This window comes from Marmota flaviventris, chromosome 1 (genome assembly GCF_047511675.1).
Source record: "Marmota flaviventris isolate mMarFla1 chromosome 1, mMarFla1.hap1, whole genome shotgun sequence".
NCBI classification, from domain to species: Eukaryota; Metazoa; Chordata; class Mammalia; order Rodentia; family Sciuridae; genus Marmota; species Marmota flaviventris.
The window spans coordinates 15640291-15663805 of record NC_092498.1 but is presented as its reverse complement, the minus strand read 5'-3'; the positions used below and the strand labels follow the sequence as shown (position 1 = coordinate 15663805).

Genomic DNA, 23515 nt, shown 5'->3' with positions numbered 1-23515 from the left:
ATTAAGACATTTTGTCACTATATTTGCATCATATATAAAGGAATCATCTAGTAAGTAAGCTTTGTGCTTGGCTTGCTTCACTTAGGGTAATGATTTTGAGATTCATCTACATTTATTGCATTAATCATTAATTCCCCCCCCCCTTTTTTTTTTTTTTTTTTTGGTGCTGATGATCAAACCAGAGGGCCTTGTGCATGCAAGGCAAGCACTCACCAACTGAGCTATATTCCCAACCCCTAATTTTCCCTTTTTTGTTGCTGAGTAGTAATGGACCTGCATGGATACACCACATTTTACTTGTTCCTATTTAGGGACATTTTGACCAGTTTATTTCTAACTACTATTTGTATACCCAGGATGCCCTCCCACCAATGTTATGTGATTTCTTTTATATTCAGGCTTATTATCAAATGTTCAAGCAGTCCCTAAGCAGCATCTCAATGCCTAACACTGATGCAGATGTTGTATTGGCTTGCCAGACCGATTTTGTCAGTAAGGGGTAAATTGGTTGGATGCAGTGGTACATGCCTTAATCCTAGCAATTTGGGAAGCAGAGGCAAGAGAATACAACTTAGCAAAACCCTGTCTCAAAATAAAAAATAAAAAGGACTGGGGATGGGGCTGAGATTGTGTCTCAGTGATAGAGTGCTTGCCTAGCACAGGCGAGGTCCTGGGTCTGATCTTCAGCACCACATAAAAATAAATAAGTAAAATAAAGGTATTGTGTCCAACTACAACTAAAAAATAATATTAAAAAAAAAAGGACTGGGGATGTAGCTCAGTGATAAAGTTTCCTTGAGTTTATCACTGATCTCCATGACCCCGCCCCACAAAAGATGAGGGAATGACTCCATTGGACCCAAATGGTTTATTTACATAGAGAGCAAAAGCAATATAAAAGCATAGTGTCTGCTTCCCCTGTGCCTAGTCTGTTGCCAAAGCTTGGTCCTTTTCCCCTATGCCAATCCAATAAGGAGGACACGGTTTTGAGAAAAAGGAAAATGAAGGTTTATTGTTTTGCTAGCAAAGGAGAGACACAGGGAACTCTGGTCCCAGAGGCTGTGACCCTGCCCATCAACAGGAAGAGGGAGCTTTTGAAGAGGTGATTCAAATGCTACATTTCTCATGTTTCTGTTGAATTATAATCCACTTGTTAATTTGGGAGATACTCACTTCTTATATCTTCTGATACCATCCCCAATGTCTGAATTCGTTCCTTGCAATGGTAGGTGTGTACTCAAGGACAGATAAATCTGCCTAAAGTGGGGAAGAAAGGTAATCTTGTTTCCCCTGAGATTAGGGAGGAGCAGAGGAGCAAAGAGAGAGGAAGAAACATGTCCATTTTAAAAATAAGTTGCAGTGGCAGAGCAGCAAGGGTTATATTCAAAGCATAAAGTAGACCACTATTACAAGTCCACCAAGACCACACTAATTAGAGGCCAGATCATAGCCCAAATGATAGGAAACCCTCAGTATGTGAATGGAGAGTGGGGAACATCCAAAATGCAAAACAAACTTCTGAAAACTGTTTAAAGGTATTGTGTCCAATATTGTGCTTTAACATTCCCTAATTCAACTAGGAATGGTAATCACCTGAGGGCACTGAAGAGCACAGACTTATAAAGAGACTGGGTTATTAACAGGGTCTCACATGTCACACGTTAAATCAATACAAACGAGTTCACTCTTTTTTTTTAAGAGACACAGAGAGAGAGAATTTCAATATTTATTTTTAGTTTTTGGTGGACACAACATCTTTATTTTATTTTTATGTGGTGCTGAGGATCCAACCCGGGCCCCACACATGCCAGGAGAGCGCGCTACCGCTTGAGCCATATCCCCAGCCCACGAGTTCACTCTTTATATTTCTTCTGAGGAGTTTCTCTTTGAAAGGAAAGTGACCACAACACTTGGAGGGACCAAGAGATCTTTATTGCAACAGTGCAAAAGAGGAGAAAAAGAGAGAGAGAGCAAGAGAAGAAAGAGAGAGCAATGGAGAACAAAAGCAAGAGAGGGAGACAGAGCAAGAGAGAGTGGCCCGGCAGGAGGGAGTTTTTATAGCTAAAATCTAATGGGGTCTCTGGGTCTGCAAGCTGCCTTGTTGGCACAAGCGGGGTTAAGGGTTCAGCCTTGGGGGGGCGGGGGTTGAGTGTTCAAACTTGACGCAAAACAGGTGATAAAGGACCAGACACAAGGTGGTTTGGGTGCATGGGTTATCCTGCAGCTAACGTTTGTTCAGCCTGCCCTGCAGGCAACTTAGTTCAGCCTGTCCTGCACCTAACACTCTTCCCAAAGGCAAGATTACCAAAGCAAGTTCTTTTCCCAAGATCTAGACACAGGAACTATTTTTACTTTTATCTTCTTATCTTACCCGCTTTTTTCTCTTCTTCTTTCTTTACAAACCAGTAGTCTGTGAGCTAAGTGTTTCGTTCGGCATGTTGTACTTTTAGGGTATTAGTCCTATTTAGAAGGAAAGAGAGTATTCTAAAAATAGTTATCGTTTTTGACGAAAAAGTGTGTGTCTTCCTAGACCACAACAACCCATGGAGGTAAACGGTGGCTGCCCTTGCACGGCAGGCGAGGTGACATGCAGTTCACCAGTTTCCCAAGTCGGCTTCACTCACCCAGGTACCATTACTGTTCCATTTGTGCTTATCACTCTGCTCAGCAGCTAATGTCGTGTAGCCATTAGGGCTAAAAGGTGCGCTTCCCTTAAAGAGGTGACTGTCCTTCCAGAACTGGCCTGCAGGAACAGACTTCTGTTAGGCAGAGGGCCACCGCAGCTCTACAACCACAATAGTACAAGGAATAAACCAAGGGAAACGAGAGGCCAAAGGAGATGGAGTGCATCAAGCAGGGCCGACCCTTGACTACTGGAGTAAGTCAAAACCCCAAGGGCAAATAGGACTCGGCGCAAATGGTACAGGTACAGTGACTGTAAGGAGGTGGGGGGAGAGAAGTTCAGATCCCTGGAGCAGAGGCTGACAAGAGGCGAACGATGGGAGATGGCGCCTGCACAAGCTAGGGCCGATTTAGGTGATGTCCAGTATGTCAATTTCAGGAAACTGGACGCTGTCTTTGGGGCAATGGAAAGCCACTGAGAAATTTAAAGGCAAGCGTCGCCGAGAATAAAAGGGACTTGTCCAAACTGTACAATTAAGGGCAGAACCCGAAAGCGACTCAGTTTATTCCAAAATACTTCTAATTCCTAATTAACTACAAATTTCTCGCGACCCCATGTTTATCGTTGACCCACCAACTTAAAACACAACGCGTACGTTTCCCACACGTCCCTAGCTCTGCGGAAATGCCTCGGCTCTTCAACCGGAAGCAGAAACTGACCGCTGAAGACGCCGCCTAATGGCCTGCTGGAGCAAAACCATGCCCGAAGGAACCACCACGCCGGAAAGGACCAGACTGCTTCCGGTGAGAGCCCGAAGGAGAAAAGCCTCAGAGGGCGGGTCTCAAGGATCAGTTTGTGTTGCGCGCCCGGGTCCGCGACGTCGCAAGCCCACTTTTGCGCAGGCGGGGGCGACGGCTTTTGCGAACGCGTACGCAAACGCGTGCGTGCGCGCGCCCGCTCAGCATTCTGCGCGAGACTGCTGTTTCGAGGGTAAATCCTTTGAGCTCTAACTGGGCTTTTGTTTTCGAAACTACAACTCCCAGCATGCTTCGACCCTCATATTGATACTAGGTGTGGCTTCTCAGGATAGGGTAAAGATAATCTTAAGTGACGATGACGTACCAAGGAGAAAAAAAATTGAACATGATGTTTGAGCGTCTCGCTCGCAGAAGCCCCAGTGGCCTAATGGATAAGGCATTGGCCTCCTAAGCCAGGGATTGTGGGTTCGAGTCCCATCTGGGGTGGTTGCACTTTTACTTTAAGATGCTCTCTTCTCTTTTCTGAAACGATTATACCTAAGTAAGTCACTTTCATTTTACTTTTTTGAAAAATGGAATAGTGTATGTGTGGTTTTACTAGCTGTTGAGCTACCGTTTGCAAGAATGAGGGTATTTCACCTCCTTCCTCTGAGCCATAAGTCCCTTAAGGCTTTTGGGAGGTACGAATACGTTTAATTTCGATACCCCTTCTAGATAGCGTTAAAAAAAATCTTAAAAGCGTGTTCCGTATCAAATTCTCATCCACTCCCGCCTAACCCACTTCTGAGAATCGGCCGTTGGTCAGCTAAAAACGTCTTTTTAAGTACGCAGGCAAGAAAAGACCTTTTTACCCTCGATCGGCCTTTCGCAGCGTTTCTGGAGGACCCGGTACCCAGTTACACTCAGCGGTCGCTTGCTCTTCTCTGGGTTCGTGAGGGCGCCGCTCGGTGTTCGATTAATATGGCTCTGCAGAACAGGGAAGTGAGACCTTTCACCCTGGCCGTCTGCAGTGGGAGCCGGCAGTCGGAGTCCGACCGTACCACTAACCGTCTCGCGGGGGTAGCTGAGGGCGAGGGCGCTAGCAGTTGCGTAGGGCGCCTTTCGGCTCCACCTCTGGAAAGGACATAAAAATGGCGGCCTTAGGGTCCCCGGCGCGCACTTTGCGAGGCCTTCTGCGGGAGTTGCGCTACCTCAGCGTGGCCACCGGGCGACCCTATCGTGACACCGCGGCTTATCGGTACCTTGTGAAGGCTTTCCGTGCACATCGGGTACGGAAACCGTGTCCCGGGAGCACCACGTCCCGGGAAGGGAGGAAAAGGCGGGTCTGGGCGGGTGTCGGGGAGCACCTGGTCTTAGGGCCTGCTGCCCGGGACCACTGTAGGGTCGAGGCCCGGCTCCCACTACAGAAGCCCAGGACCTGCTCTAGCTCCGGCCTAAGCCCGGGCGGCGACGCGGCCCTCCGCAGGCAGGGGTGGAGCCGCGCGGGAGGAGTTCATTGGCCGCTTCTGCTGCTTGTGCGCGAGGGAAAAGTCGGAAGAAGGGGAGCGGAGGAAATGGGGACCGGCCTGAAGATAAGGCTTGGTGTAGTGTCCCCACACGTAGAGGCACAGCGTTTTCCCGGCACTCCCCACCCTTCCCCCAGTAGACATTATGAGAAGCAAACTTTGAGGCATAAAGGAAAACCAGTGTGGCGGGGAATGTTGGGAGCTTTCTGAAGGGTCGACAGTGTTTACTTTACCTATGTGGTGTCCCCTGCACCCCTTAGGAAAATGATGCCCCGGGGAACATCTGGTCATGCAGTTCAGCATGAGCTTGCTGCATGACCAGATACTTTTGTATTAAAACTTGTGTAAGCAGATAAATGTAAACATGTATCCCCCTTGGGTTAAAGCGAGTGGAAGACAGTTTTATTTTCAAAACGAAGCAACTGAGGCTCAGGGACATTTACTTGAACAAGAATCAGTACAACAACTAGAATTTAGATTAGCTGGTTCCCAAAAATAATTCTCCCGATTGCTACCTTTGGAGTTGTGGCTCTGACTTGGAAAAAAGTTGCAACCAATCTCAGAAGTAAAATATAATAGAATCGTTTGTGCTTCAGGGAATGAAGCCTGTTGTCATTGAGCAATGTGAGAAGGAGAATTATTTTAACTGTTGAATTTATGAGCTATGAAATTTAGAAAACAAGATCTTAAAATTAACCTAGTTTTTAATAGGTCACAATGTTAGATACTGGTGCTAGGAACTTGGGCCAAATGCCAAGAATAAGATGTACATGGGCTGGGGTTGTGGCTCAGTGGTTGAGCGCTTGCCTCTCATGCATGAGGCCCTGGGTTGGATCCTCAGCACCACATAAATAAATAAATAAAGCAAAGGTATTGTGTCCATCTACAACTAAAAAAGTTAAAAAAAAAAAAAAAAAAGAGATGTACAGGAATCCTGTATTTTAAACTTACATCCCACCTTAGGAGCCATCCAGTGAAACACTTCTAAGTGTTAAGGGTGTAAATAATTGGGAAGAATGGGTAGTTAGGGAAGGCTTTCAGGAGCACAGTAAGTATGGGCCTGAAGGATAAATTGGAATTAGCAAGTAAATGGGGATCAGGGAGAGTGCTGATACAAGTAAAGTAACTGCAAGAAGCCTAACATAATTGAAGTTGAGAATGGTTGAAGCTTAGAGTGCAGTAGTGGTGGAAGATGAGGTAAGGAGGTAGGTAGGAATTTAAATTTTATTGTAGGTATAGCTGGGCTTGGAGGTACAAACCTGTAATCCCAGCTACTCAGGAGGATGAGGCAGGAGGATCACAAGTGTAAGGTCAGCCTGGGCAATTTAGTGAGATGTTACTCCAAAATAAGAAGTGAAAAGGATTGGGGATGTAATTTGGTGGTGGAGTGCACCTGGGTTCAATCCCTAGTACTGCAAAATGAAAAGGCTAACTTTATTGTAGGTATAAGGGAAGGACATGCTAAGATTTTTAAGGGGTGACATGATTATTGTATCTTATGGAGGTAACATTATTGCTCTTGAATGAAGTTTGATAGTGGCTCTAAAATTGCTCTGAAATTCTAGGGCTGGGGTTGTATCTCAGTGGTACAGTGTTTGCCTAGTATGCCTGAGACCCTAGATTTAATATCCAACAACATGCAAAACAAACATAAAAATAGAAAATTTAGCTAGATGTAGTGGTGTATACCTGTAATCCTAGCAACTCAGGAGGCTAAGAAAGTTGCTAAGTTTGAATTCAACAAAAGTTAATTTAAATTTGATGTAACTAATGACTGCCATTTGCACATATATGATAGCCTATAGTTTAGTTTTCAGATTCTAATCCTAGATATTTAGAGAAAGAAATGGGATTATGCAGAAAATGGTGCACAGGGACTAATCCACACATCCCCATATATGTGCACATCCCCACTATTTCTGCCCCATTCTCATAACCTTAGAACACAAAAATATATAAGCAGAGGACAACATACTACATTTCACTGAGACTTTGGAGTGGATATGAAGTTTCCAGCTTGCTTTTTTTTGGTACCAGGGATTTAAACACCAGGGGTGGTGCTTAACCACCTTGCTAAATTGCTGAGGCTGGCTTTGAATTTGCAATACTCTTGCCTTAGTGGCGTGCCACACCAGGAAGTATCCAGCTTCTTAAAAGTCATTAGAGCCCAGATTTTTCAGATGGATAAGTTGTAAGAGAAAATTTTTGTTTTGTTTTTGTGCTGGATATTGAACCCAGAAGGGCTTTACCACTGAGCCACATCCCCATGAGAGCAAGTTTAAGTACTATAAACACATGCATATTACTTTTGTATATAAAACTATCATTTTGTTATATTGAGGACAAGGTCGTTATTTTTCAGACAAAATAAGTCTTTAATTTTGAAATGAAAGGTATATGCCATATTAATCAAAGTACAGAAACAAAATGAAACAGCACTTTGTTTGAAGGGGAGAAAATTCAATATTATATTTCTTAGGTGGCATTAACGATCAATGACCTGATTGTAGTTCTAATCTCTGCCATTAGCTAACAACTGGAGTTTAGTTTCCTCATTTGTAAAATGAAGGAGTTGAAACTAAGGATTATGGCTTCCAGTATTAAAATTTAGAAATACTCAATTAAACACCTCAAGAATTCTGTTTGCTGGATGTACTATACATGCCTATAGTCCCAGCTGTTGGGGATGGGGGCAGGGAGGATTGCTTGATCCCAGGAGTACAATACCAGCCTGGGCAATATATGCTCCCTCCACCCCAACTCCCCCTCCCCATTTAAAAAAAAAGCTGGCTTTGTGGTACATGCCTGTAATCCCAGCAACTGAGGAGGCTGACACAAGAGGATCACAAGTTCAAAGCTGGCCTCAACAATTTAGTAATGCCCTAAGCAACTTAGTGACATACACATACACACACACACACCCCACACCCCACACACACACCCCCCCCCCCAATCTCAAAAAATAAGCTGGGTGTGGTGGCGCACGCCTGTAATCCCAGTGGCTCAGGAGGTTTGAGGCAGGATGATTGCGAATTCAGCAACTCCTTGAAACCCTTTCTCTAAATACAAAAAAGGGCTGGGGGTGTGGTGCAGTGGTTAAGTGCCCCTGGGTTCAATCCCGGGTACCAAATAAAAATAATAAATTTAAAAAAGAAAAATAAAAAGGACTGGGTAGGGATATGGTTCAGTGGTAAAGTGTCCTGGGTTTAATTCCCAGTACCCAAAACAAAAAAAACCCAAACAGTCTTGTTAAGGCTGAGGCTGGTGTGGCTCAGTGGGTTAGCACATGCTTATTAGCATGTACAGGGCACTGGATGCAATTCCCAGCATTAAATAAACAAAACTTTTTGATTAAGTGGAGGTCAACTTTCCTAATAAATTAGTATAGTTATGTCATTTGTAGGAAAATGGATGGAACTTAAGAGCATTATATTAAGCAAAATAAGCCAAAACCAAATTGAAGTCAAAGGTCATATATTTTCTCTCATATGTGGAAGCTAGAAAGAAAAAAAGGAAAAAAAAAAAAAGGTGATATTGGAGGATCTCATGAAAATAGAAGGGAGAGCAACAGAATAGAGGGAAGGGGATGGGGGAAGGAGGGGAGGAAAAGGGGAAGTACAGGGCAATGAAATTGACCAAATTATATCATTATATTGTCTACATATACAAATATATAACAACATTCCACTATTATAATGTGCTAATAAAAAAGAACACAATTATTGCGAGTGCTCCTATAAATATTTTAATTATACATATATGCTTTTTTTTTGTACTGGATTGAACCCAGAGACCTTCTATCATTAAGCCATATCCCTAGCCCTTTTTATTTTAAGATAGGGTCCTTCAGAATTGCCCAAGCTGGCCTGAATTTGAGATCCAACTGTCTCAGCCTCCAGAGCCCCTGGGATTACAAATGTGTGCCATCACTGTGCTTGGCTTAAACAGGCTTTCTTTAGAGAGCAAATTGCACAGAGATAATAGAAACGTGCAGGGCTAGGGTTGTGGCTCAGCTGTAGAGTACTTTCTAGCACCGGCGAGGACCTGGGTTCTATCCCCAGCACTACATAAAAATAGATAATAAAATAAAGGTATTGTGTCCAACTATAACTAAAAAATAAACATTAAAAAAAATAGAAACATGCATATTTGTAAATCTGTATAGTGGTGCAGCCTGTAATACCAGTGATTTGGGAGGCTGAAGTAGGAGGATCACAAATTGGAGGTCAGCCTCAGCAATTTAGTGGAACCCTGTCTCGATAAAAAATAAAAAAGGCTGGGGTGTAGTTCAGTGGTAAAGTACTCCTGGGTTAAATCCCTAGTACCCAAAATAAGAATAAGAAAGCTTTTTTATTAAATCTTTCTATGTAGACCTGTATCTGTTGCAGGGGTGTTAACTCTAACCTTTCTGCTTCTGTAGGTCACCAGTGAGAAGTTGTGCAGAGCCCAGCATGAGCTTCATTTCCAAGCTGCCACCTATCTCTGCCTCCTGCGCAGCATCCGAGAACATGTGGCCCTTCATCAGGAATTTCATGGCAGGGGTGAGCGCTCAGTGGAGGAGTCTGCTGGTTTGGTGGGTCTCCAGTTGCCCCATCAACCTGGAGGGAAGGGCTGGGAGCCATGAACATGGAGAAATTCCTTGGATGCTATCTTCATATGATAATTTAATCATTTCTACAATATGTATTTATCATTAAATTTTTTTAAAGTTAGGGTTTTTCTCTGCAATTTTGTTGACTGATTAATTAGGGGAATAAACTGGAGGTTTCATCTTTACTGTCAGTTAATTTATTGGACTTCTTATTCTAGGTATCACCACCTGAATTGATGTTCTTGATCTACTTTTAAAAGTTTTTCCTTTTTTTTAATTTAAAAAGTAATACAGGGGGGCTATGGTTGTAGCTCAGTGGTAGAGTGCTTGCCTTGAATGTGTGAGGCACTGGGTTTGATTCTCAGCACTGCATATAAATAAAAAAATAAAGGTTCATTAACAACTAAAAAAATACAAGGTTCTGGGAATAGTGGTGCATACTTACAATCTCATTTACTCTGGAGGCTAAGACAGGAGGATTCCAAGTTCAAAGCCAGTCTCAGCTTCTTAGCAAGGCCCTAAGCAAGTTAGTGACACCCTGTATTAAAATTAAAAAAAAAAAGGATAGGGGCGCTGGGGATTTGGCTGAGTGATTAAGCACCTCTGGGTTCAATCCCTAATCCCCAGTGCCAAAAAAAAAAAACTGCTGGTGGTGTGGGGGGCTAGGCGATGTAGCTCAATTTGCCTAGCATGCATGAGATCCTGAGTTTGGTTCCCAGTAATACACACACAGGCACACACACACACACACACACAAAAAAAGCTAAAAGTAATATAAGCCTGTTATTTTAAGGAATTCAGATGGCTTAAGCAAAATAAAAGCACAATTTTTTCCCTTTGTCCTTCCCTCTGTATTCCCATTACCAGATGGTGACCATTACTAATAGTCTAACAGGCTGATATGCATCTTCCCACATATTTCCAATGCATATACAAACAAAATTATATATTTTTAAAAAGTAGCAAATATGATGTAATAGGGTTCTAGCGGGAAACAGATGGCCCACTCAAATAGATTTATTTAGAGTTAAAGGGATGTGAATTGAATTGAGTAATGAAAAATTGAGGTAGGTGTGCTGTCACACACCTGTAATCCCATGACTTAGGAGGCTAAAGAAGGAGGATTACAAATTTGAAGTCAGCCTGGGCAATTTAGCTAGACCCTGTCTCAAAAAATAAAAAGGATTGGGGATATAGGTCAGTAGAAAAAAGTAAGGTGAAGCTCTTAAGAGCTGGCAGTAGTGGCAGCAGCTATTATTACCTCTCCCTAGGCCTGGAAGTACTGGTCTTTAGGTCTTTAGGAACACAGCCACAGCTCAAGAGTAGCCCAAGGTATGATGTCCAGGAGAGTGAAGTCCAGGCAAAGGAGTGAGCATATTAACATTTATACCTCCTAGTCTCCACCTCAAATTGCTCTTCCTCTTGATCCATTTGGGTGAATAGTTCTACCATGTATTTGGCTAATTAAGTAAAAAGTTGGGCTTTATTTGGTATGCCTCTCTTCTTTCTGCATTCAATCATCCAGCAATTGTGCTTCTGAAATAGCTCCAATCACCTCCTCTTCCTCTTCACTGCCTCTGCTATAATTCCGGCAATGATAATCTTTTGGCTGAATTATTAAAATGGTCCCTTTGCTTTGAATATTCTTAATTCCTCAATTAAAGTTATTCTGAACTGGGCATAATAGCACATGGTGTAGTCCCAGTGCTGAGGCAGGAGGATTTTAAATTCTAAGACAGCCTCGGCAATTTAATGAGACTGTGTCAAACTAAAAAACAAAAAAGGCTGAGAAAAAAAAAAAGTTTGTTCCCAGGATGTAGGCTCTCTATTTACCTCTCAGCTAAAGAAACAATAAGAGAGGTAAATAGAGAGCCTACATCCTGGGAACAAATCTTTACTCCTCACACTTCAGATAGAGCCCTAATATCCAGAGTATACAAAGAACTCCAAAAATTAGACAATAAGATAACAAACAACCCAATCAACAAATGGGCCAAGGACCTGAACAGACACTTCTCAGAGGAGGACATACAATCAATCAACAAGTACATGAAAAAATGCTCACCATCTCTAGCAGTCAGAGAAATGCAAATCAAAACCACCCTAAGATACCATCTCACTCCAGTAAGATTGGCAGCCATTATGAAGTCAAACAACAACAAGTGCTGGCGAGGATGTGGGGAAAAGGGTACACTTGTACATTGCAGGTGGGACTGCAAATTGGTGCAGCCAATTTGGAAAGCAGTATGGAGATTTCTTGGAAAGCTGGGAATGGAGCCACCATTTGACCCAGCTATTCCCCTTCTTGGTCTATTCCCTAAAGACCTAAAAAGAGCATGCTACAGGGACACTGCTACATCGATGTTCATAGCAGCTCAATTCACAATAGCAAGACTGTGGAACCAACCCAGATGCCCTTCAATAGACGAATGGATTTAAAAAATGTGGCATTTATACACAATGGAGTATTACTCTGCATTAAAAAATGACAAAATCATAGAATTTGCAGGGAAATGGATGGCACTAGAGCAGATTATGCTAAGTGAAGCTAGCCAATCCCTAAAAAACAAATGCCAAATGTCTTCTTTGATATAAGGAGAGTAACTAAGAACAGAGTAGGGACGAGAGCATGAGAATAAGATTAACATTAAACTGGGATGAGAGGTGGGAGGGAAAGGGAGAGAGAAGGGAAATTGCATGGAAATGGAAGGAGACCCTCAGGGTTATACAAAAGAACATACAAGAGGAAATGAGGGGAAAGGGAAAAATAATACAAGGGGGAGAAATGAAGGTCAGTAGAGGGGGTAGAGAGAGAAGAGGGGAGGGAAGGGGAGGGGGGATAGTAGAGGATAGGAAAGGTAGCAGAACACGACAGTCACTAGTATGGCAATATGTAAATCAATGGATGTGTAATTGATGTGATTCTGCAATCTGTATACGGGGTAAAAATGGGAGTTCATAACCCACTTGAATCAAAGTGTGAAAGATGATATATCAAGAACTATGTAATGTTTTGAACAACCAACAATAAAAAAAAAAAAAAAAAAGGCTGAGGCCTGGGCACAGTGGTACACGCCTGTAATCCCAGTGGCTTTGGAGGCTGAGGCAGGAGGATCTAGAGTTCAAAGCCAGCCTAGGCAACAGCAAGGCACTAAGCAACTCAGTGAGACTCCGTGTCTAAATAAAATACAAAATGTAATAGGGGATGTGGCTCAGTGGTTGAGTGCCCCTGAGTTAATTCCTGGTATCTCTCCCTTAAAAAGGGATGTAGCCTAGGGGTAAAGTGCCCCTGTGTTTGATTCCCAGTATCACCAAAACAAAACAAAAAGTTGTTCTATCAGTTGACAATTTTGTTGTTTCAGTCCTGGGTATCAAACCCAGGGTGTTTTACTACTGAGCTCCATTACCAGCTTTTTTTTTTCTCTCCTTCCTTTCCTTCCTCCATTCCTTCCCTTCCTTTCCTCCTTCCTTTTCTTGGTAAATTGCTGAGGCTGACCTCTAACTTGCGATCCTCCTGTCTCAGCCTCGTGAGTTGGTGGTATTACAGGCTTGAACCACTGTGCCTGGCACCTTTTTATTTTATTTATTATTTTTCTTTGCTACCAGGGGATGAAACCAGAGGGGCTTACCACTAAGACATATCCCCACCCCACCCCCTTTTTAAAATATTAATTTTAGTTGTAGATGGACACAAGACCTTTATTTTATTTACTTGTTTTTTTAATGTAGTGCTAAGGATTGAACCCACTGCCTCACACATGCTAGGCAAGTGCTCTACCAATGAGCTACAACCCCAGCTGTCCCCACCCCTTTTTATCTTGAGACAGGGCCTCAATAAGTTGCTGATGCTGGCTCTGAACATGTGATCCTCCTTCCTTAGCCTCCTGAGCTGCTTGGATTATAGACATGCGTCACTGCATTTGGCACTGGTTCTTTATTTATGCTTCTTTTATGGCATATGTGAATTTTTCCTGGTAAAAGAAGAAACTGGGCATAATCTTTTTAAGACTATGTCTCATTCATTTTATAGTCTCTAGAGTACATCAACCCACATAGCATATAAATAAACCAGTGTTTTTGAGTATATAGCTTAGCTCCACTCAATAAGAGGAGTACAATTTAAACAACAGAATTGATCAAAGTATTTCAAAATACTCTTTCTACTTGGCATGGTGAGAAAAACACAGTAAGCTGAGAAGCAAGAGGAATCTGGGTTCAAAGCCAGCCTCAGCATCTGAGATCCTAAGCAATTTACTGAGACCCTTTCTCAAAAAATAAAAAGGGATGGGATGTGGCCCATTGGTTTTGCACCCCTGGGTTTAATTCTTGGTAACACACAACAACAACAACAAAAAAAACCCTCCTTTTTTCTAAGAAATTAATAAGAGATTAACATTAAAATAATAGTACCAAGAGGTCACACATTCATTCAATTGGCTGGATCAAAGAAACAGGTTTGTTATTAATATTATCTGAAGGTATTTTATTTGGATTAAAATTGAAGAGAACAAAAGGATTAGGAGGGTTGGGGTTGTAGCCCAGTGGTAGAACGCTTGCCTAGCACGTGTGAGGCACTGGGTTCCATTCTCAGCACCGCATATAAATAAATTAAATAAAGGTCCAGGACTGAGGATGTGGCTCAAGCGGTAACATGCTCACCTGGCATGCGCGGGGTGCTGGGTTTGATCCTCAGCACCACATAAAAATAAAAAATAAAGATGTTGTGTCCACTGAAAACTAAAAAATAAATATTAATAAATAAATAAAGGTCCATAAACAACTTAAAAAAATTTTTTATAAAGGATTAGGATAAGATGATGTTTGATTTCCTATGTTATAATAGTGTACATACAATAAATTACATTTAAAAAAAGATTTGAGGCATAATTGCCTAATGGTAAGAAAAATATATAATGGGGAGATGCCACTGCCTCAGATGCCACTAAGGTTCCTGGATGTGAATTCCGACCCTACTTCCATGGTCGCTGCCACTGAACCAGAAGTCTCCTGTCAATCAACCATTGCCTGCACCACTACTGCCATTGCTGCTGCTTCTGATTCTGCTGTTGCCAGCCTAAGGTCACCTGGAGGTCTTCTTTCTGGGTTCTGCTGCCACAGAAGAAACCGCTGCCCTGAATGCAACTGAAGCTGACACTGCTGATGACCCCCAGAGATTGTCTGGTGACACTCCCCCACAGCTGCAGTTGTAGCTGCCACTGCAGCCACTACTGCTGACTTGCTGCCTGCTGCCAACAACCACCACCACTACAGCTGCAGCCATAGCCTAGAGGACTGCTTCGGGGGAGACTCCAGGTTTGGTTGTACTTAGCTGCACCCATTTTGGGACACCAGCCAGGGCCTGGGCCCTGGCTGCCAGCAGGTTTACCAGCACATGAGCCTCTGTCTGGGGACTCCAGCTAGGACCTACAGGTTCAGTGTGGGGGTACCTGGTGGCACTTGTGCTGCTGCATCTTGGGGCTGCTCCTTTGCATGAGTATATACCCTGGTGGTCTCTCTGCAAGTAGGAGCAGCATTGAGATCTTGGGACTGCAGCATGGCCAAGCCTGAGGTATCTGAAGCTCAGATCAGTGGGATAGAGACTGGGTTTGCAAGGACTGATCGCGGTTTGGTGATCCTGAGAGACGTCAGAGACAGGACTGAGAAACTGTTGTTCCAGCAAGATTTCTTTTATTTTTTGATTCACTTATCTCCCTACCATATTTGGAACAGAATTTTTTAAAAAATATTTTTTAGTTGTCAATGGATCTTTATTTTATTTATATGTGATACTGAGAATCAAACCCAGTGCCTCATATATGCTAGGCAAGCACTCTACCACTGAACCACAACCCCAAACCTTGATTACTTTTTTTTAATCTGGTACCTCACATGTGTGAAGCAGGCACTGTGCCACTGAGCCAAACCCCAGTCCTGGAACAGGATGTTTTTATGTATCACTGTATGGAGGACCGCGATATATGAATGGTGTTTTGCATTTTTGTTGTATTCTTGTGTCTTTAATTTTTTCTCTTTGTTCGTATTCTTCCTCTCTCGTCTATTTTCTTTCCAACTTTTCTCCAACCAACAACCAATCTGTCGACTTCTCTTCCACTCTTACTGTGAATTTTTTACTTCTAGTTTCTCTCTTCCTCCCTCGCAAATATTGCATACTACACTACCTCTATTCTCTCATCCACATTTGAAATTGTAAATCATTTTAACAAATATTCTGTTTGTACTATAGATAGTTATGGAACTCATAATTTTGGTTTAATGCGAGAAAGCATTAATGCGAGAAAGCAGTAGACGCCTTAGTGGGAGCTATTAGGCTTTAGGCTGTATATTGTGTACAGTGGGTGCTGTTGATATTGGTCTCACCAGTAAAGGTGAAGTGCAGAAAACCTTCAAGGACACTATAGGTTAACAGGGCAGAATTTATCCTGCCTTAGATCCAAAATTTTAGATGGGAAAACACACTAATAACATGAAAAAACAAGGGAATGAAGCACTCCAGACAAACCAAGATGTTTCAACAGAAGTCACTGATAACACAACAGAAGAAATGTCCAAGAAGGAGTTCAGATTGTATATAGTTAAATTGATATGTGAAGTATAGTATAAGGAGTGGAATCAAAGAAAAAATACAGGAAGTGAAAGACCACTTCAATAAAGAGATTATGAAAAAACCAAGCAGAAATCATCTAAATGAAGGAATCAGTAAATCAAACTATAAATTTAATAGAAAGCATTACCAACAGCCTAGACCACTTGGAAGACAGAACCTCATACAATGAAGACAAAATATATAATCTTGAAAGTAGAGTTGAACATGCAGAGAAGCTATTAAGAAACCATGAACAGAATATCCAAGAATTATGGGATAACATGAAAAGACCAAATTTAAGAGTTATCAGAATAGATGAAGGAGCAGAGATACAAACCAAAAAATGCATAATCTTTTCAATGATACAATAGAAAATTTCCCAAACCTAAAGAATGGAATGCAAAATCAAATACAAGAGGCTTATAGGACCTCAAATGTACAAAAATACAACAGACCCACACCAAGACACATAATAATGATAATGAATAACACACAGAATAAAGATAAATTCTTAAAGGATGTGAGAGAAAAAAATCAAATTACATATAGGGGGAAACCAATTTGGATTTCAAATGATTTCTCAACCTAGACCCTCAAAGGTAGGAGGTCCTGGAATAATATATTTCAAGCTCTGAAAGAAAATGGATGCCAACCAATAATTTTTTTAATATTTAGTTTTTAGTTGTAGTTGGACACAATATCTTTATTTATTTATTTACATATAGTGCTGAGGATTGAACCCAGGGCCTCACATGTGCTGGGCGAGTGCTGTACCATTAAGCCACAACCCCAGTCTCCAACCAAGAATTTTATATACAGCAAAATTATTTCAGATTTGAAGGTGAAATTAAAACATTCCATGATAAAAATTAAAAGAATTAACAACTAGAAAGCCTACACTAAGGAGCATTCTCAACAAAATATTTCATAAGGATGAAGTGAAAAAAAAAGTGAAAACCAGCAACAGGAGATCTACATTAAAGGGACATTCCACCAAATGAGAAATTGAGACAAATCAAAAACCAAAAATAAATAAAAATGACAGGGAATACAAATCATATCTCAATAATAATCTTGAATGTTAATGGCCTAAACTCATCAATCAAAAGATACAGACTGGGGCTGGGGATGTGGCTCAAGCGGTAGCGCGCTCGCCTGGCATGCGTGCGGCCCGGGTTCGATCCTCAGCACCACATACAAACTAAGATGTTGTGTCCGCCAAAAGCTAAAAAATAAATATTAAAAAATTCTCTCACTCTCTCTTAAAAAAAAAAAAAAAGATACAAACTGGCAGACTGGATTAGAAAGCAAGACCCCAATATGCTGTCTTCAAGAGACTCACCTCATGGGCAAAGATATCCACAGCTGAAGGTGAAAGGATGGGAAAGAACTTATTACTCATATGGATTGCGTAAACAAGTAGGAGTTTCCATTCCCATTTCAGATAAAGTAGACTTCAAACCAAAGTTAATCAGAAGAGACAAAGAAAGACATTTCATGCTTCTTAAGGGAAGTATATATAATTAGGACATAACAATTATAAATATTTATGCCCCAAACAATGGCACGTTTGTGTACATCAAACAAACCCTTCTCAATTTCAAGAGTCAAATAGACAACAATACAATAATACTGGGTTATTTTAACACATCTCTCTGACTACTGAACAGATCTTCCAAACAAAAACTAAATAAGGAAACTATAGAACTAAATAAAACAATAATTCAGGCTTAACAACATATATAGAATATTTCATCCATCAATAAGCAAGTATACTTCCTTCTCAGCAGCACATGGCTTTTCTCTAAAATAGACCATATCTTTTTTTTAACTTTTTAAAAAAATATTCAATTTTTAGTTGTAGTTGGACACAATACCTTTATTTTATTTATTTATTTTTTTATGTGGTACTGAGGATCGAACCCAGGGCCTCACACATGCTAGGCGAGCACTCTACCACTGAGCCACAACCCCAGCCCAGTATCTTTTTAAAAAACTATTTGTCTTATTTATTTTTATTTTTTTTTTAGTTGTAAAGGGAAAACAATATCTTTATTTTATTTTTTAATTTTTATATGGTGCCGAGGATCAAACCCAGTGCCTCACGCATGCTAGGCAAGTGCTCTACCACTGAGCCACATCCCCGGCACAAAAATAGACCATATCTTATGCCACAAAGCAACTCTTTGTAAATACAAAGAAACAGAGATAATACCCTGCATTCTGTCAGACCACAATGGAATGAAATTAGAAATCAATGATAAAATAAAAAAATAGAAGCTACTGTAACAAATGGAGACTAAATAATACACAATTGAATGATGAATGGATAGTAGAAGAAGAAATCAAGGATGAAATTAAAAAATTCTGAGAGGTAAATGTGAACACTGATACAACATATCAAAATCTCTGGAACACTATAAAGGCAGTACTACTAAGAGGAAAGTTTATTGCATTGAGTGCATTCATTAAAAGAATAAAAAGTCAACAAATAAATGACCTAACACTACATCTCAAAGCCCTAGGGGGCAAAAAAAAAGAACAAATCAACACCAATAGCAGTAGACGACAGGCAATAATTAAAATCAGCGCTAAAATTAATGAAATCGAAACAAAAGAAACAATTGAAAAATTGACAAAACAAAAAGTTGGTTCTGAAAAAGTAAATAAAATAGATAAACTCCTGGCTATGCTAATGAAGAGAAAAAGAAAAAACTCAAATTACTAAAATACAAGATGAAGAAGGAAATATCACAACGGACACATATGAAATACAGAGTTAATCAGAAACTATTTCAAAAAATGTATACTCTAATAAAATAGAAAATATCAGAGACATTAACAAATATCTAGAGACATATGACCTACCCAAACTGAATAAGGAGGTCATACATGGTTTAAACAGATCAATTTCAAGTGATAAAATAGGAAATGCCATCAAAAGCCTACCAACTGGGCTGGGGTTGAGGCTCAGTGATAGAGCGCTTGCCTAGCATGTGCAAGGCCCTGGGTTTGATCCTCAGCACCACATAAAAGAGAAAATAAAATAAAGGTATTGTATACAACTTAAAAAAAAAAAAAAAGCCTACCAATGAAGAAAAGCCTGGGACCAGATGGATTCTTAGACAAGTTCTACAAGACTTTCAAAGAGAAATTAACACCAATACTCCTCAAAGTATTCCATGAAATAGAAAAGGAGGGAACCCTTTCAAACTCATTATCTGAGGCTAATATCACCCTGATACCAAAACCAGACAAAGGAAAGAAAACTTTAGACCAATATCCATGATGAACACAGATGCAAAAATTCTAATACAATTCTGGCAAATCACATACAAAAACATATTAAAAAGATAGTGCACCATGATCTACTGGGATTCATCCCAGGGATGCAGGGTTGGTTCAACATATGGAAATCAATAAACATTATTCATCATATTAATAGACTTAAAAACAAAAATCATATGATCATCTCAATAGATTCAGAAATGCATTTGACAAAATACAGCACACCTTTCATGTTGAAAACACTAGAAAAACTAGGGCTAGTAGGAACATCTCAACATTGGAAAAGCTATATATGCTAAACCCAAGGCCAGCATCATCCTAAATGGAGAAAAATTGAAAGCATTCCCGCTAAAAACTGGAAAAAGCAAGGATGTCCTCTTTCACCACTTCAACATCATCCTTGAAATTCTAACTAGAGCAATTAGACAACAGAAATAAATTAAAGGGATACCAATAGGTAAAGAAGAACTCAAACTATCACTATTTGCTGATCACATGATTCTATATCTAGAAGCCAAACAAATCCACCATAAAACTTCTAGGACTAATAAATGAATTCAGCAAAGTAGCAGGATATAAAATCAACACCCATAAATCAAATGCATTCCAATACATCAGTGATGAATCCACTGAAAGATAAATTAGGAAAACTACTCCATTCCCAATGGCCTAAAAATAAATAAATAAATAAACAAACAAACAAATAAATAAATAAAATACCTGGGAATCAATCTAACAAAAGATGTGAAATACCTCTACAATGGAAACTACAGAACACTAAAGAAATAAACTGAAGAAAACCTCAGAAGATGGAAAGATCTCCCATGTTCCTGGATAGGCATAATTAATATTGTCAAAATGGCCATGCTAAGAAAAGTGTTATATACAGATTTAGTGCAATTCCTATTAAAATCCCAATGATGAATATTCTTCATAGAAATAGAAAAAGCAATCATGAAATTTCTTTGGAAAAATAGAGATCCAGAATAGCTAAAGCAATCCTTAGTAAGAAAAGTGAAGCAGGAGGCATCACAATACCAGATTTTAAACTATACTGCAGAGCTATAGTAACAAAAACAGCAGGGTATTGGCACCAAGTAGACTTGTAGACCAATGGCACAGAATAGAAGACACAGAGACAAACCCATATAAATACAGTTTTCTCAGACAAGGGTGCCAAAAACATTCACTGGAGAAAAGATAGCCTATTCAACAAATGGTGCTGGCAAAACTGAAATCCATGTGTAGCAAAATGAAATTAAACCTCTCTCATCCTGCACAAAAATCAACTCAAAGTGTATCAAAGACTTAGGCACTAGAACAGATTCTGCGCCTAACAGAAGAAAAAAATAGGCCCAAATCTTCACCATTTCGGCCTAGGATCTGACTTCCTTAACAAGACTCCTAAAGTGCAAGAAGTAAAACCAAGAATCAATAAATGGGATGAATTCAAATTAAAAAGCTTCTTCTCAGCAAAGGAAAAAATAACGTGAGGAGAGAGCTTACAGATTGGGAGAAAATCTTTACCACATGCACCTCTGCTAAAGCATTAATCTCTAGGATATATAAAGAACTGAAAAAACTTAACACCAAAAAATAAATAAATAAATAACCCAATCAATAAATAGGCTAAGGAACTGAACAGACACTTCACAGAAGAATACAACTGATCAACAAAAAATGAAAAAGTGTTGAACATCTCTATCAATTAGAGAAATGAAAATCAAAACTACACAAAGATTTCATCTCACTCCTGTTAGAATGGCAATCATCAAGAATACAGGTTAACAATCAATGTTGGTGAGGATGTGGTGAAAAAGGTCCACTCATACATTGCTGGTGGCTACAAACTGGTGCAACCACTATGGAAAGCAGTATGGAGATTTCTCAGAAAACTGGGAATGGAACCACCATTTGACCTAGCTATCCCACTCCTTCGTTTATACCCAAAGAACTTAAAATCAGCATACTATAATGATGCTGCCACAATAATGTTTATAAGCAGCTCAATTCACAATAGCTAGATTGTTGGACCAACGTAGGTGTCCCTCAATGGATGAATGGATAAAGGAAATGTGGTATATATACTCAATGGAATATTACTCAGCTTTAAAGAAGAGTAAAATTATGGCATATGCAAGTAAATGGTTGGAGTTGGAGAATATCATGCTAAGTGAAATAAGTTAATCCCACAAAACCAAAGGCCGAATGTTTTCTCTAATATGTGGATGCTATTAGATGGTGGGGGCACTAGGGAAGAATAGTGTTACCTTAGATTTGGTGGAGGGAAGTGATGGGAGGTGAGGGGAGGAGATGTGGGGACAGGAAAGATAGTAGGATGAAACAGATATTATTACTATATGTATATATGTGACTGCATGACCAATATGATTCTGCAATAATGTACACTCAGAAAAAGGAGAAATTATATCCTATCTAAGTATGACATATCAAAGTGCATAAATACATTCTACTGTCATGTATAACTAAAACAAAAAAAATTTTTAAAGAAATATATATATATAAGGGGGTTTGAACTGGACATGGTGGCACGTGCCAGTAACACCAGCTACTTGGGAGGTTTTAGCAGGAGGACTGAAAGTTTCGGCACAGACATATCAAATGTTATGGATTAAATAATTTGCTCAGGCCATTTCTGTCCAAACACAATATAATAAAACAGCTTTTCTAGGGGGCTGGGATTGTGGCTCAGCAGTAGAGCGTTTGCCTAGCATGGGTGGGACCTGGGTTCGATTCTCAGCACCACATAAAAATAAAGGCTTTGTATCGTGTCCATCTACACCTAAGAAATATTAAAAAAAAAAAAAAAAGTAAAAAAAAACAGCTTTTCTTTCCCCCACTCTTTTTGCTGTGTGAAGATTGAACCCAGGGCATGCCTATAATCCTAGCAACAAGGGAGGCTGAGGATCATATATTTGATGCCTGCTTGAGCAAATTTGTGAGACCCTGTATCAAAATAAAAAATAAAAAAAGACTGGGGATACCCAGTGAGAAAGTACCCCTGGGTTAAATCCCTAGTATGGGGCAGGCGGAGAATAGCTCAACTAAGTGTTAGAAAGAATTGATTTTGGAACACAAACTGTATTAGCAGTGAACTTTCTATACTGGCAGGATCCTGGGACTAGGGAAGGCTGAGGTTTTGGCTGGACAATGCCTTCCTCTGGTTTTGGATGTGATACAGGCTTTATCATATTCCTTTACTTTGCTGTTTCTTTTACCCCGCCCCCCCCCTCCCAACATCAACTTCTCCCTCACTGGATTTTCACATGCTCAAGGCTCTTCCTTTTAAAAATAACTATTCTGTCTTTATCTCAAATGGTTTAATTAAAATTTTAAAAATCTGTCTTGGTGGCATAGGGGATTGAACCAGTAGGGCTTTACCACTGAGCTACATCCCCAGTCCTTTATTTTTTTTACGTTCATTTATATATTTATTTATTTTGGTATGGGGATTAAACTCAGGGGCACTGGACAACTCAGCCACATCCCCAGCCCTATTTTGTATTTTATTTAGAGACAAGGTCTCCCTGAGTTGCTTAGTGCCTCGTTTTTGCTGAGGCTGGCTTTGAACTTACTATCCTCCTGCCTCAGGCTCCCTGAGCATGTGTCACCATGCCTGGTTTTTATGTTTGAGACACGAGTTGCCTAAGCTTGCCTGGAACTGGGAATCGTTGTGCTTCAGCCTCTGACATAGCTGGGATTATAGGGGTGACACTGAGTTTGGCTTATTTTAACTGTTTTTTCAGCTACTACCACCTTCTCTAGTTCTTTATCACAAATAAACTGAATGAATATGTTCAGTGGATGTTTTGTCACTAAGCCACATCCCTACTTCTTGTTATTTTTTGAGACAGGTTCTTACTAAGTGGCATAGGATCTCACTAAGTTGCTGAGGCTGGTTTTAGTAATCCTCTGCCTCAGCCTCCCAAATTGCTGAGATTTTAGGTTTCCACTATTACACTTGGCCACTGGCTACTGTGGGAAGATGGTAACTGGGGATTTTACTAGGCGCACTTATCCACTGAGCTACATCCCAGCCCTTTGTATATTTTATTAGAGACAGGGTCTCACTTAGTTGCTCAGGGCCTCAAAAAGTTGCTGAGGATGGGTCTGAACTCTTGATTT

At 40.4% G+C, this 23515-nt stretch overlaps 1 protein-coding gene, 1 long non-coding RNA gene and 1 other non-coding gene across 3 annotated transcripts; 2 read left to right on the top strand and 1 right to left on the bottom strand.

The window, feature by feature from the left end:
- Positions 1-992: 992 nt before the first annotated feature.
- LOC139705528 (uncharacterized) lies at positions 993-3489 on the bottom strand. The gene is made up of 3 exons (XR_011707446.1): positions 3257-3489; positions 2625-2743; positions 993-2460 (listed from the first exon to the last, which is right to left on the bottom strand). It is a non-coding gene; the product is annotated as an uncharacterized lncRNA (long non-coding RNA).
- A 305-nt stretch (positions 3490-3794) lies between these two features.
- Positions 3795-3867, top strand: Trnar-ccu (transfer RNA arginine (anticodon CCU)). The gene has a single exon. It is a non-coding gene; the product is annotated as a tRNA-Arg (tRNA).
- A 525-nt stretch (positions 3868-4392) lies between these two features.
- Fmc1 (formation of mitochondrial complex V assembly factor 1 homolog) lies at positions 4393-9662 on the top strand. The gene is made up of 2 exons (XM_027952135.2): positions 4393-4649; positions 9307-9662. The coding sequence occupies exons 1-2, from the start codon at positions 4512-4514 to the stop codon at positions 9508-9510; spliced, it is 342 nt and encodes a 113-aa protein (XP_027807936.1). The 5' UTR covers positions 4393-4511; the 3' UTR covers positions 9511-9662.
- The last annotated feature ends 13853 nt before the right edge of the window (positions 9663-23515 follow it).

What these genes read in the sequence shown, in the direction of transcription:
- Fmc1 (XM_027952135.2), top strand. Translation starts at nt 4,512, where the DNA reads ATGGCGGCCTTAGGGTCCCCGGCGCGCACTTTGCGAGGCCTTCTGCGG. An exon ending in AGGCTTTCCGTGCACATCGG is followed by an intron (nt 4,650 to 9,306) that starts GTACGGAAACCG and finishes CTGCTTCTGTAG; the next exon opens with GTCACCAGTGAGAAGTTGTG.